We start from the raw sequence: 13,404 nt of genomic DNA, 5'->3' as shown, positions 1-13,404 counted from the left end.
GGAGTCCAGCTGGAAGTGAACCTTAACAGTCTGCCACGTTGGAGGTGTTTGCGAGTTTTTGAATTGGCTCAGGAGAGTTTCGGTCAGTTCTTAACTAACGAAGTAGTGAGGAAGACACTGACCGAGACTCTCCCGCAGAACGACCAGTAAGACAAACCTGGTTTACTCGATAATAGTACGTAGTCTGTTATTTCAGCGAGTACATCCGCAGTAGTAACTCCTTTCCACGCCCAACCAATCTCTAGTCTAATCAAAAGTGCATTGGTGTCGTTTATTGACGCTTCGTCTTGTGGGTATATGTGTAAAACTAGCAACTGCGAACCTACATCTGGATCTTACTGAGATACTGCACCAGACACAAATTGTTGTGCAGCAACTTCTGCAAGTGTTGCCACTGCTGCTGCTGCACGGCTCCCAGTTCGTCCACCCGCGCCAGCAATGTCGAGTCCGCGACCAACAGCTCTTCGTGCAGCTTCAGAAACCGGTTCAGGTATGCCTGGAGCACCTGAAAGTTACGACGTGTCTGCATCTCCTCACGTAAGAAATCCAGGAACCAACCGAGCAGCTTCTTCCCCTCCTCGTCAAAGTCTCCCATGCACAGAGTGCTCATCTCGACGTCCACAGCCGACGCAGACAGCGACTGCATGTACTTGGCCACCTCATTGAAGCGCGAGACTGTGTGGTCCTCGTCTTCCTCCTCCTGTACAGCCTTAGCCAACAGCGTTGCTAGCTTACAGCGGGTAGTCACCATGCCCTCCGTCTTGACGATACGGGAGCTAGGAGCAGCCACTTCATCTTCCGGCTCTTCACCGTCATCGTCACCCCAGGCCTCATCATCATCACCAGCACCCCAGCCGTCCATCGCAACGTCCTCCTCGTCCTTCTTCTCAGTTTCTTTCTTCGCTTCGGATGCCACTGGAACGAAAGTCGGGTGGACATCGTCTTTACGTACTGTCTGGAGGAAGAACGGGGCTTGTTCGGGGGCCTTCGGAGGCTCAATAGGCTTGTTACGCTTTTTGATCAGCTCCAAATTGAACAAAGACTGCCAGAACGCACGTGGGGCCGTCGACAGAGTAATCAACGACGCGTCCAGTGGGTCCGAGCTCTCCTCACTTTCCTCCACCTTGACACTCTTAGGCTGCTCAATAACACTTGACACGGACAGTTGTGGGTTACGTTCGGTGCCAAATCCGAGCTGGTCGCTGTTATCCACTTCGTTGAGAGACACAGGCATGTCCATGAGGATGGGTTCCGTAGGCTCCGAGTCCAGGAAGACCTCGGTGAAGAAGCTTCGGTTCGCCCACAAGAAGATACCGACGTGGCTCACGTGTGTAGTAGCGAGGAACTCGCCCGTCGGGGACACAGCCAGACCCGTCACAGGCTTCTGGAAACGCATCCAGTCCACGCACTTGCCCGTCGGGATGTCCCACACACGCAACGAGGCATCAGCTGAAGACGAGAAGAGCCACCGCGCATCCGAGCTGAACGTCATGTCCGTGACACGGTGCGAGTGGCCGGCAAAGCGACGTACAAGTTTGTGGGTCGTCACGTCATACAGACGCAGCACCTGGTCATCGCACGCCACGCAGAGCAAATTACTGTCGCGATGCAGCTCCATCTGACTGATCGGAGAGCCAACGTCCATCTCAAAGCGCAGCTCGTGCTTCTTGAAGCCCCAGAACTTGAGCTTGCCGTCGATACCCGCTGACACCAGCGTCTCGTTCAGCGCGTCAACAGCCACCGCACTGACCGGTCCATCGTGAGCATCCGCAGCAGTCTTATCAGCCTCATCGTTCTGCAGAGCTGACAGATCCGAGCCAGGCAGTATCAGTGAGCGAATGATCTTCGCCTTCGGTGTCGCTGCTACAGGGTACGAGCCACGCTTCTCACCAGACTGCATGTTGTATCGGAAGACTGAACCACCCAGACCTCCCACTAGTGCGTAGTTGCCACAGGAGCTGATAGCGACACTTGTAGCTTGTGTCTTCTTACGACGTAAGTCCTCCACGCTACCAGATGGGACGCGGTTGCTCGGGTCGAACTGACGTAGCACCTTCTTGCCAATAGCTCGGTGTTCAAAGCGCCACACATACGCCGCGATCTCGTTCTCGTGGCACGTCACCACGTTCGCCCAGTCGCGAGCACGCGTCTCCATCGCCGCGAACTGCACAATGGGCGGCAGCTTCAGGTCCTCCAACCGCACATTCAAACTGCGAGCTTTCTTGAGTACTGGACCTTGGGAAAGCTCTCTGCTCTGCTGTTCCCGAGCCGTGTGGAACACACGGAAGGCGCGATCCTGACCGGCCGACAGGATCTGACAGCACGTGCCGTCCGCACCGTCCGCCATCGTAGCGAGAGTATTATTGCCATAGTAACGAATACGCGTCGGCGGGGCTCGGTGACCCTCACGAGACTTGAGCAGGCGAGCCGTGCCGCCGTTCAGGTGGTCGAAAATCCACATCTTGATGGAGTTATCTGTACCCGAAGACAGCAACAACGGCTCGTTCGCCAAGAACTGCAGCGAGACTACCGCACCATCGTGTGCACCTGGGATCACCGACTCGAGACGTTTAGTCTGCAGGTTCCACACTGCAATGTCACCGGATCGCGACCCCGACACCACCAAGGGAGTCGTCGAAGCGCCTGCATCCGTACGGAACGACATGGCTGTGATCCCGCTCTTTTGGTCCTGCTTAAAGTCCAGCACCTGTTGGTCTAGCTGCAAGTGGTGCACCATGAGTCTTCCATCGGCCAGTCCGATACTCACGACGTCCACTGCGGGACTCTGTTCCATTGCGTTGACAGCGCTCCCCCATCCTTTGAACTCGTAAATGCACTTTATCTTGCGGATATTCCACAACTGCAGTGCTCCTTGCTCCGACCCCACCAGAATCTTGTTCAGATACGTGTCCGGGTGCAGCATCACGGTCGGTGTGAAGCAAGCTTAGCGTGTCTACGAGTCATCCATGGTGTCAAGGTTCCGAGGTGAATAGCTTACACCGACTGTAATAACGAGCGCAGAGACGTAGGAAGCATGGGTGATCTGCTCGGACACTGTAGCCCAGTTACTTGGAGGACTTAACCTGAAGCTGAAGAGCGCAAGTTGAATAATGGATCCCCACGGAGAAGGTCTCGCGAACTTGCACTTTTTGGCAGCTGCTAGTCCTGGATGCAGCCACAAACAAGAGGACGCACGCGATGCGGACGGACTCTGAACACATCTAAGTCCGCATCACGGATGCCGATAGCGAGCGATGTCGCTGCTACACACACATTTAGGAAACCTAAGATACTGTTTGAATTACATGTACTAGTACTACTACCGGTATGATAGCCTATCATACAGGATTCCATTGGACTTCTTTGCTGTGGCTTCGACATATAACTGATAAATGATGGAAAACGTTAAGAACTGCTTTTGCGGTCTTATCCCCTATCCAAGATAGCAGTTGAAAGCCACCACCGCTTCTCTCCCCCCCCTACGCACATACCAAGCGGTGCGCTTTACCAGCGATATGCAGCCGTATGCTAGCAAAACGTACGTACAAATGTAAGACACTAGCGAGTTGTATTGGCCAAATGTTAGCAAATTAATACTGGTATAATGAGTTGCTCGCAGCGAATGTTGGTAAATTTTGTTAGTATTGCGAAATGTATGCTGCTAGTTTCGCCAAAACTAACGCTGACTAATCTGTCAATGCTTTCGTGTATTAAGGATCAAGCTGTAGACTGCGGAATGGGGGGCCAGGCCAGCCGTGGTCATTGACCACGTCGGTTTTGTCCAAACACCCCACTCTCGCTTTTCTGTGGATAGAGCACAAGTCGATTTCGAAAGAAGGCAAGCAAGTGTGGACGCGTAGACCTGCTGCGTAATGCGCGTGTGTGACACACACGGACAGCTTAGCGTGAGCCACTACCTCTACAAGCCCCGGTTCAATCTACCCTCCTAACAGCTTAGCTACTAACTAACACTCGTTTTCGTACAGAACTTCCAAGCTGGAATCCAGCCGGAAATGATGCGAGCGCAACTCACGGAAACCTAAAATCACTAACAGCAAAGACAGGACGCTCGAAACACCGCCGAGCAACTCAACTCGTCAAGGCTTATGTCACGCTTAGCAGCCGGCCTCGAACGCGATAATGTCTGGGAGGTGCGCTCCTGTTGCTTCTAGTTAATCTGTCCGAGCAAATCTGACCAATTGCACAGGAGCTAGCCAGATCCATCAAGTACTCGTACCCGATATGCATCAAGTATCTGGCATCCACAGTCACCGCCCACAGCCCAAGCTACTTACAACAATCGATTACTACTGCGCCAGTCACTACATGGCCAAGCCATTACATGTACATACAAGCCTCAGTGACACGGCCATGACTGTCCAACCTCCAGAAGTGTTGCTCCTCGCAATTTCTTAAAAGGCCACCGACTACCAACTCTACCAACCATGAAGGTAGGCATGGGTCACAGCCGCTGACCGTGAGCGACGGCGTGCTGTATAGCCCCACCCGAGCTGATTCATCAACGAGACTGAGGCATCCACCCGCAGATATGTGCAGTATCAACAAAATGCATCCTCTACAGCGATGTAACACTGGAGCACTGGAGAACTGGGGCACTCGAGCACTCGACCAGTGGGTCACTGAAGCGCTGGACACACTGGATCACTCGACCAGAGGGTCACTGAAGCGCTGGACACACTGGATCACTGGAGCACTGACGATGTGGGTCACAGGAGGACTAGAGCGATGGAGCCATGGACCACTGGAGCAGGTGCCACCTTTCCGTTGGCTAGTTAAGCAAAACCGTGTACGTCCTCGGCGTACTGTCGTGCAACTTGTAGTATCATCTGTGCTCTGGGAGCTCGTCGCCGGTTTGATGTGGTGGCGTGGCTTTATGAGTGCTCGTGCGAATCTACGCAGTATCGACGTATCTTGGGACTACGCAATCGCAAAGCCGGTCATTAAACCGATACTGCGTACAGTATGTGATATATCCTCGACGCGCTGCCCTGTACTCACTTTGCCCGCCAGTTGTGGGTCACTAGAGAAAATTCTTCCCCTTTTGGGAGCTGACAGTGCTGATCATGTGCCCGGTTGTGCTCTACCCGTTGCGATCTCAGGCTTTGCATCGTGGTGATGAGCCCCTCGCCGAGGGGACTTGCTGGCTCAAGGTGGACGAATGAAAAAAGATGACATGAGGCTACACGCGTGACGTACCAAGCGTATCCGCAAAATCTAACGTGAATTTCACGATAGCGGAGACCATCTGGTGAGCAAGTCGAAGTTTATGAAAATTACGTCATGCTGACTGAGCCTGTGTCCATCCGTGATGTGCAGCCTATGCGACTTCAACTCGGCCAGAGACCGATGCAAAAATTTGCTGTGCCACGGGCGGCCAGGCGGTGGGTTCGCCAAATTCGTAAGGAAAAAAACTGCGGATTAGGTTGCCATCGGTAGTCTGATGTTTTTCAATGCATTGCATGTGTAACGTTAGAGCTAGTTTTCGTGCCAAGAAAGACGACATGAATAACTAACGATGCTTGTTGGTATGAGCGTCTATTTGCTATTGATGGTAGAATATGCCTTGAAGGCTAAGCGAAAGTGGCATGAAGTAGGACACGCTCCGTCGACGACAGGAATGCCGCTTCTGAGTGAGAAAATGTTGTGAGCAGCGAGGAGCTCGGCAGCTCCAAGCCCTCAAACGGTACGTGACGAGGAGCAATGGTACTCGCCAGCTTCCAACGCCATGAAGTAGCTATGGGTACCAAAAAGATGCGATAGAGTATCGCTTCCTTTCGCTGACCAACACATGAAAAATATTCAACCGGAGACTTCGTAGATAGTAGGAGATGACTCTTCTGGAATGTATGGCTAGAAAAGTATGCCGAGTCTAATAAGCTTCTGGCCATGAAATGTAGCTGCTGTTGCTGCAGTAGCATTTCGATAGCAGTGGATCAGTGTCTGGTCAACATAGGCGGCTGTTTGGGGCGCACGAATGGCAGTTAGTGCATGCTGCTCTCTTCATGGGTGTATGGCAAAACTAAAAGCGCAATGCAGATGTAAGGCAGTCCTCAGCAAACGTGCAAAGACCATCAAACATTTCCATAAGGCACGGTATTCTTGTGGATACAACTGCTTTTACATGCATTTAGATCTCGTTGTATGCAATACGGAGTCCAGCTGGAAGTGAACCTTAACAGTCTGCCACGTTGGAGGTGTTTGCGAGTTTTTGAATTGGCTCAGGAGAGTTTCGGTCAGTTCTTAACTAACGAAGTAGTGAGGAAGACACTGACCGAGACTCTCCCGCAGAACGACCAGTAAGACAAACCTGGTTTACTCGATAATAGTACGTAGTCTGTTATTTCAGCGAGTACATCCGCAGTAGTAACTCCTTTCCACGCCCAACCAATCTCTAGTCTAATCAAAAGTGCATTGGTGTCGTTTATTGACGCTTCGTCTTGTGGGTATATGTGTAAAACTAGCAACTGCGAACCTACATCTGGATCTTACTGAGATACTGCACCAGACACAAATTGTTGTGCAGCAACTTCTGCAAGTGTTGCCACTGCTGCTGCTGCACGGCTCCCAGTTCGTCCACCCGCGCCAGCAATGTCGAGTCCGCGACCAACAGCTCTTCGTGCAGCTTCAGAAACCGGTTCAGGTATGCCTGGAGCACCTGAAAGTTACGACGTGTCTGCATCTCCTCACGTAGGAAATCCAGGAACCAACCGAGCAGCTTCTTCCCCTCCTCGTCAAAGTCTCCCATGCACAGAGTGCTCATCTCGACGTCCACAGCCGACGCAGACAGCGACTGCATGTACTTGGCCACCTCATTGAAGCGCGAGACTGTGTGGTCCTCGTCTTCCTCCTCCTGTACAGCCTTAGCCAACAGCGTTGCTAGCTTACAGCGGGTAGTCACCATGCCCTCCGTCTTGACGATACGGGAGCTAGGAGCAGCCACTTCATCTTCCGGCTCTTCACCGTCATCGTCACCCCAGGCCTCATCATCATCACCAGCACCCCAGCCGTCCATCGCAACGTCCTCCTCGTCCTTCTTCTCAGTTTCTTTCTTCGCTTCGGATGCCACTGGAACGAAAGTCGGGTGGACATCGTCTTTACGTACTGTCTGGAGGAAGAACGGGGCTTGTTCGGGGGCCTTCGGAGGCTCAATAGGCTTGTTACGCTTTTTGATCAGCTCCAAATTGAACAAAGACTGCCAGAACGCACGTGGGGCCGTCGACAGAGTAATCAGCGACGCGTCCAGTGGGTCCGAGCTCTCCTCACTTTCCTCCACCTTGACACTCTTAGGCTGCTCAATAACACTTGACACGGACAGTTGTGGGTTACGTTCGGTGCCAAATCCGAGCTGGTCGCTGTTATCCACTTCGTTGAGAGACACAGGCATGTCCATGAGGATGGGTTCCGTAGGCTCCGAGTCCAGGAAGACCTCGGTGAAGAAGCTTCGGTTCGCCCACAAGAAGATACCGACGTGGCTCACGTGTGTAGTAGCGAGGAACTCGCCCGTCGGGGACACAGCCAGACCCGTCACAGGCTTCTGGAAACGCATCCAGTCCACGCACTTGCCCGTCGGGATGTCCCACACACGCAACGAGGCATCAGCTGAAGACGAGAAGAGCCACCGCGCATCCGAGCTGAACGTCATGTCCGTGACACGGTGCAAGTGGCCGGCAAAGCGACGTACAAGTTTGTGGGTCGTCACGTCATACAGACGCAGCACCTGGTCATCGCACGCCACGCAGAGCAAATTACTGTCGCGATGCAGCTCCATCTGACTGATCGGAGAGCCAACGTCCATCTCAAAGCGCAGCTCGTGCTTCTTGAAGCCCCAGAACTTGAGCTTGCCGTCGATACCCGCTGACACCAGCGTCTCGTTCAGCGCGTCAACAGCCACTGCACTGACCGGTCCATCGTGAGCATCCGCAGCCGTCTTATCAGCCTCATCGTTCTGCAGAGCTGACAGATCCGAGCCAGGCAGTACCAGTGAGCGAATGATCTTCGCCTTCGGTGTCGCTGCTACAGGGTACGAGCCACGCTTCTCACCAGACTGCATGTTGTATCGGAAGACTGAACCACCCAGACCTCCCACTAGTGCGTAGTTGCCACAGGAGCTGATAGCGACACTTGTAGCTTGTGTCTTCTTACGACGTAAGTCCTCCACGCTACCAGATGGGACGCGGTTGCTCGGGTCGAACTGACGTAGCACCTTCTTGCCAATAGCTCGGTGTTCAAAGCGCCACACATACGCCGCGATCTCGTTCTCGTGGCACGTCACCACGTTCGCCCAGTCGCGAGCACGCGTCTCCATCGCCGCGAACTGCACAATGGGCGGCAGCTTCAGGTCCTCCAACCGCACATTCAAACTGCGAGCTTTCTTGAGTACTGGACCTTGGGAAAGCTCTCTGCTCTGCTGTTCCCGAGCCGTGTGGAACACACGGAAGGCGCGATCCTGACCGGCCGACAGGATCTGACAGCACGTGCCGTCCGCACCGTCCGCCATCGTAGCGAGAGTATTATTGCCATAGTAACGAATACGCGTCGGCGGGGCTCGGTGACCCTCACGAGACTTGAGCAGGCGAGCCGTGCCGCCGTTCAGGTGGTCGAAAATCCACATCTTGATGGAGTTATCTGTACCCGAAGACAGCAACAACGGCTCGTTCGCCAAGAACTGCAGCGAGACTACCGCACCATCGTGTGCACCTGGGATCACCGACTCGAGACGTTTAGTCTGCAGGTTCCACACTGCAATGTCACCGGATCGCGACCCCGACACCACCAAGGGAGTCGTCGAAGCGCCTGCATCCGTACGGAACGACATGGCTGTGATCCCGCTCTTTTGGTCCTGCTTAAAGTCCAGCACCTGTTGGTCTAGCTGCAAGTGGTGCACCATGAGTCTTCCATCGGCCAGTCCGATACTCACGACGTCCACTGCGGGACTCTGTTCCATTGCGTTGACAGCGCTCCCCCATCCTTTGAACTCGTAAATGCACTTTATCTTGCGGATATTCCACAACTGCAGTGCTCCTTGCTCCGACCCCACCAGAATCTTGTTCAGATACGTGTCCGGGTGCAGCATCACGGTCGGTGTGAAGCCTGTAGGGAAGTTTAGCGTGTCTACAAGTTCCATGGTATCGAGGTCCCAGATTTTGATTTCTTGCTCGTCGTCGAGGGCGAAGAGGACGTTACCTACGGTCATCATCTGCTTGATGGTTCCCTTGTGGCCTAGCAGCGTCTTGACGCGTTGCACGCGCTTCCACACGATGATTTGACGTCCACAAGCTGTAAAAGTCAAGTGCTTTTTGGGTTGCACGGCCAGCGCTGCGATGCGCTTGGGTAACTGTGGCGACACCAGCACGGGTGTGAGCTTATCGCAGTTGTACACGACGAAAGACTTGCCAAGTGACGCTGTTGCGAAGCTGGCCTTGCCCATACCGTACCACAAAATTGGCACATCGTCGGCAACAACACCGATAGCGCGGAAGGCCTGGAGCACGCGACTGTTCTGAGCTCGGGTCAATTGATCAGCGGACATGTCTTCAGTTGCAGCTTTTGAGGCTTGTAGACGGCGTTGGAGTACGCAATTAGCAGTATTAGGTAGAAGAGAGTCCGCACTTTATGATGAGAGCTGCTTGCTGAGAGATGAGGTGGGTTCGCGTCGTGGGAAGCAGCAATACACAGAGCAGATGAAGCACTAAGAGTTGATGGCGAGCAGCTACGAAATGACTGGAAACTAGCATTTCGTATTTAACAGCAAAAACGTGTGGACCACTTTGACTGGACTATACTGCAATGGTCTCAAAATTTGAGTCAAATGGTATCACCAATTTTGAACGTGAATCACTAAACGTGGACAAACTGGTCTCTATGCTTGCGTTTAGTGGTGGCCGAGGGTTTCGACATGTAAGGTACCTACTCGGAGGTTTTAGCCTTCTTGGTGGGCGATCCAGATGCCGCAGCAGCAGCTGCGTCACCGGGAGCTTCGGCGTCTCCGTACGTCAGTGCACGCTTCTGACGGGTCTTGCCCAGCACCTTCCGGGCCAGTTCGTTGTTCCAGAAGCGCTCTGCCAGCTGCTTTCCCAGCTCTTCGCATTGAGTACGCGGGCCTGAGATCGTTTCTGCGATAATTGTAGTGAAGTGGACGTAAGTAAATACCACTCACAAAAGGCGACAAAGCACCCAAATGATCGTACCGTGAACGCTCTCCTTGCCGTCCCGAGACAACACCGTCGCGTTCAGGGTCAGTGTGTCTTCATCCAATGTAGCACTAACGCCCATAGCGATCTAAACAACGGAGAAGCCGACGCAATATTAACAACGTTAGAAACCCACCTACGATCCGTCCGAAATTGTACACAAAGACTGACCTGGCATCCACCTTCGAGATGATACAGCAAACTGCGCTCCGCCTTACACAACTGCGCTGACTTCTCATCGGTAATAGTCTTGAGCATCTCAATCGTCTGCAAGTCACAAAAACAACAACGGTCAGTCTTCACACAATTATCTACATCTCTTTCTCATGTCCCCACCTCTTCGTCGTCGGCACGGCACTCGACGCCGATGCTTCCTTGACCCACACCATACCCGAACGTGTCCATGGGCAGGATCTCGTCAATTCTGTCTCCTAGTTCTCCACGTCGGAATCCGCACGCCGCGACGATAATAGCGTCGTAGTCGTCGTGCTCATCCAACTTGGCCAACCTGGTCTGAATATTCCCGCGCACGGTCTTGATTTCGAAAGTCGGGAACTGACTTCGCAGCAGAGCTTCGCGCCGCAACGAGCTGGTTCCAATGACGCTTCCCTCGGGCAGCTCCTGAAGCGTCTTGATTCCCTTTTCCTTGTGCTTAGGGTGGATCACTGCAGCGTCCTCAGGGCTCTCGCGCTTGGTGATAGCCGCCAGCACGAGTCCATCCGGTAGCGTCGTGGGCATGTCCTTGAGCGAGTGGACAGCGAAGCTGGCAGCTTTGGCGAGCAGTGCCTCCTCCAAGCTCTTAGTGAAGAGACCCGACGCTGTGGTGGTGCCAAGGTCGCTCAGGTGGCGGTCCAGCACTTGGTCGCCCACAGTGTCCTCCTGCCCTACCACGAATTGAAGGTCCGGGAAGCGCTCCTCCAGCATAGCAATGACAGTATTCGTCTGCGCCATGGCCAATTGGCTCTTACGCGAGGACACGAAGATGGTACGCTTGGAGGACGTGGGCGAGGAGGACTCAGGCGACGTCATGACGGGATTTTGAATTGTGGACTGTGCGGCTGCCCGCTTGGCGTTTTATTACCGGTATACATATGTAGCAAACAATGCCGATGCGCGGAACTTATACTTATAGGTATTATTTTTTGTAAAATTATAAAGTTTTGTGTATTGATCTCCACGATAACAGTTACGAGACAACCTCAACAAAACTTTATAAATTAAAACAAGAAACACAAAAAGGTGGTTTTTGCCGCCAAGCCGGTGTTGACTCATTTTTTTTACGTCTTCCTTTTCTCTTCCTGGTTCTGACCAGCAGCTAGTGAACCACTCCTCTTCTGGTTATGAGCCCAAGGCCGCTAGTGAAACGCACTTGCAATTAAGAGATCATGTCTGCAGAGAAAGACGGAAGTGAATGAGTCGAGGGACGAGAGGAATTCTATCCACCGTTTGCCACTGGGGAGTGCAGCAAATTCTGCTATGGTGGCAGTACCTGGAGGCACTGTAACGGGGTACGTAGCCCTAAGTGTACCCTGGTTACATGCCGTGTGACACGTCATACTTCGGGATATTTGGTACAAAGTAATAAGGTCGTCCAAAGCCAACCATTGGTTGATGACATTGCATTTCTATAGGTGACTTATAGTTTGTATTAAACCCAAAGCTTTATCTACCTATAAATATACTCATTTTACATTCTACCTTAATTAGGTCACTTCGCTCTCTTTTAACTAAAGAGGGGACCTGTGAACTGCCGTTCACTGAGAGTTTGTATACTCTCGGAAGATAACTTCCTCTAGCGCAAGGTGCTGTGTGACCCCGTCACACTTGGTAGCACTCGTAGTCAATCCACGCCACCGCGGGTAGACTACCTGAACCTCTCCGAAGTTCGTTGCCATGGATAGGAACGACTTCTCCCATATGAACGACTCTCAGTTCGAGTCGGTTCGGAAGATGGCAGGCATCTTCGGGATGGAGGCCCTGCAGAGCCTGGTGGTGTCAACACCGGCCGAGCAGCTCGAGCGCGTCAATGCGCTCGACGCGTACGAGCAGGGCCTCATTGCGCATGTGCGGGAGAGCCTGCAGGCTCCGGCGGCGGAAGCAAATCCGCCTCACCCGAAGCCAATACGGCTGAAGGTTAAGCCGTATGAAGGGAAGGAAGGTAAGAACCTTCACTTCTGGGTCCGAGAAGTTTGAGCTCGCGATGGACGCAACTCTGATCTCGACCGAGCAACTTCGTGTTGCTTTTGCACTCTCCAACCTTAGCGGCCGTGCTAAGAGTTGGGTGTACACACGGGAAGGTCGTCACTGTCTTCAACGTCCAAGTGGATCTGGCCGTCAAGTTTGAAGACTTTGAAACCTCGAACAGTTCACTCTTCTCGATATGGATCCATATGATATGATCCTGGGCATGCCCTGGCTTGAGAACCACGAGCCCTGGATTGACTGGCGAGAGAAGGCAATCGGGGCCAGCCGCCCTGCGCTGTCCAACAGAGCGTTGGTGAGTCATGTTCCAATCTCTGTCAGGACCCGTGGCGCCCGCAAGGGCTGCCAGGGTACCAAAGCATTCGGCAGATGCTTGGGAGTCGTCGACGAATATGACGACTGCGAGGATGCTTTGATGGTGGCAGCGCCCAGAAGAGGCGCTGACCAAGTGGGTAACTTAGGTCCACAGGCGGGTAACTTAGTTCCGCAGACAGCTGCAGCTGTCATGAACACCGAGAACAGCGTGTTCAGCGTGGCTAACAGAGCTCCGCACACGGTCGCCCAGACCTTAACTGAAGAGGAAGGCGTCGAACACGCTTCCTGTGTGGGTAGCACAGTACCACACGAGGCCACGAGTGCCTCGGATGTCGTAGCGCCGACATCCCTAGACGTGGGCAGCAAAGCTCCACGTCACGGTCGCCGTCGTCAACGACGCCGCCGCCGCCTCAAGTCGGATCCGAACTTCGTTCAGATCGACGTCGCTTCAAGCGGCCTGAAGCGATCCGTGGCAGGACCTGTAGCACATACTTCATAAGCTATGCTGACATCACCTTGAGATCACTAATATAAGCAAAGGATAGCGCTTCAGCTACTAGCTTCACATAACCTGTACTCAGGTGTCTCAATACAGTTTAAAAATACCGCAGTTGTAGCTGCTAAAGTCAGCTATTATCATATTTAGGTGCTCCTCGTACTCAGCGTTGTGAAGCCT

General features: G+C 53.2%; 3 protein-coding genes across 3 annotated transcripts; all 3 read right to left on the bottom strand.

Moving 5' to 3' along the window:
• Positions 1-322: 322 nt before the first annotated feature.
• On the bottom strand, positions 323-3,280 carry PITG_12932 (uncharacterized protein; the record flags this gene model as incomplete). Its single annotated transcript, XM_002900440.1, has 1 exon — positions 323-3,280. One exon carries the CDS (start codon positions 2,921-2,923, stop codon positions 323-325), a length of 2,601 nt encoding a protein of 866 aa, XP_002900486.1.
• Positions 3,281-6,493: 3,213 nt separating this feature from the next.
• Positions 6,494-9,550, bottom strand: PITG_12931 (uncharacterized protein; the record flags this gene model as incomplete). The annotated part of the gene is made up of 2 exons (XM_002900439.1): positions 6,494-7,276; positions 7,322-9,550. 2 exons carry the CDS (start codon positions 9,548-9,550, stop codon positions 6,494-6,496), a joined length of 3,012 nt encoding a protein of 1,003 aa, XP_002900485.1.
• Positions 9,551-9,927: 377 nt separating this feature from the next.
• Positions 9,928-11,240, bottom strand: PITG_12930 (porphobilinogen deaminase; the record flags this gene model as incomplete). The annotated part of the gene is made up of 4 exons (XM_002900438.1): positions 9,928-10,133; positions 10,209-10,299; positions 10,383-10,478; positions 10,548-11,240. 4 exons carry the CDS (start codon positions 11,238-11,240, stop codon positions 9,928-9,930), a joined length of 1,086 nt encoding a protein of 361 aa, XP_002900484.1.
• Positions 11,241-13,404: the final 2,164 nt, after the last annotated feature.

The sequence above is a fragment of the Phytophthora infestans genome, genomic scaffold, assembly GCF_000142945.1.
Source record: "Phytophthora infestans T30-4 supercont1.25 genomic scaffold, whole genome shotgun sequence".
NCBI lineage: Eukaryota > Oomycota > Peronosporomycetes > Peronosporales > Peronosporaceae > Phytophthora > Phytophthora infestans.
Note: the sequence above shows the minus strand (reverse complement) of the source record. Positions and strands in the feature narration are given on the sequence as shown.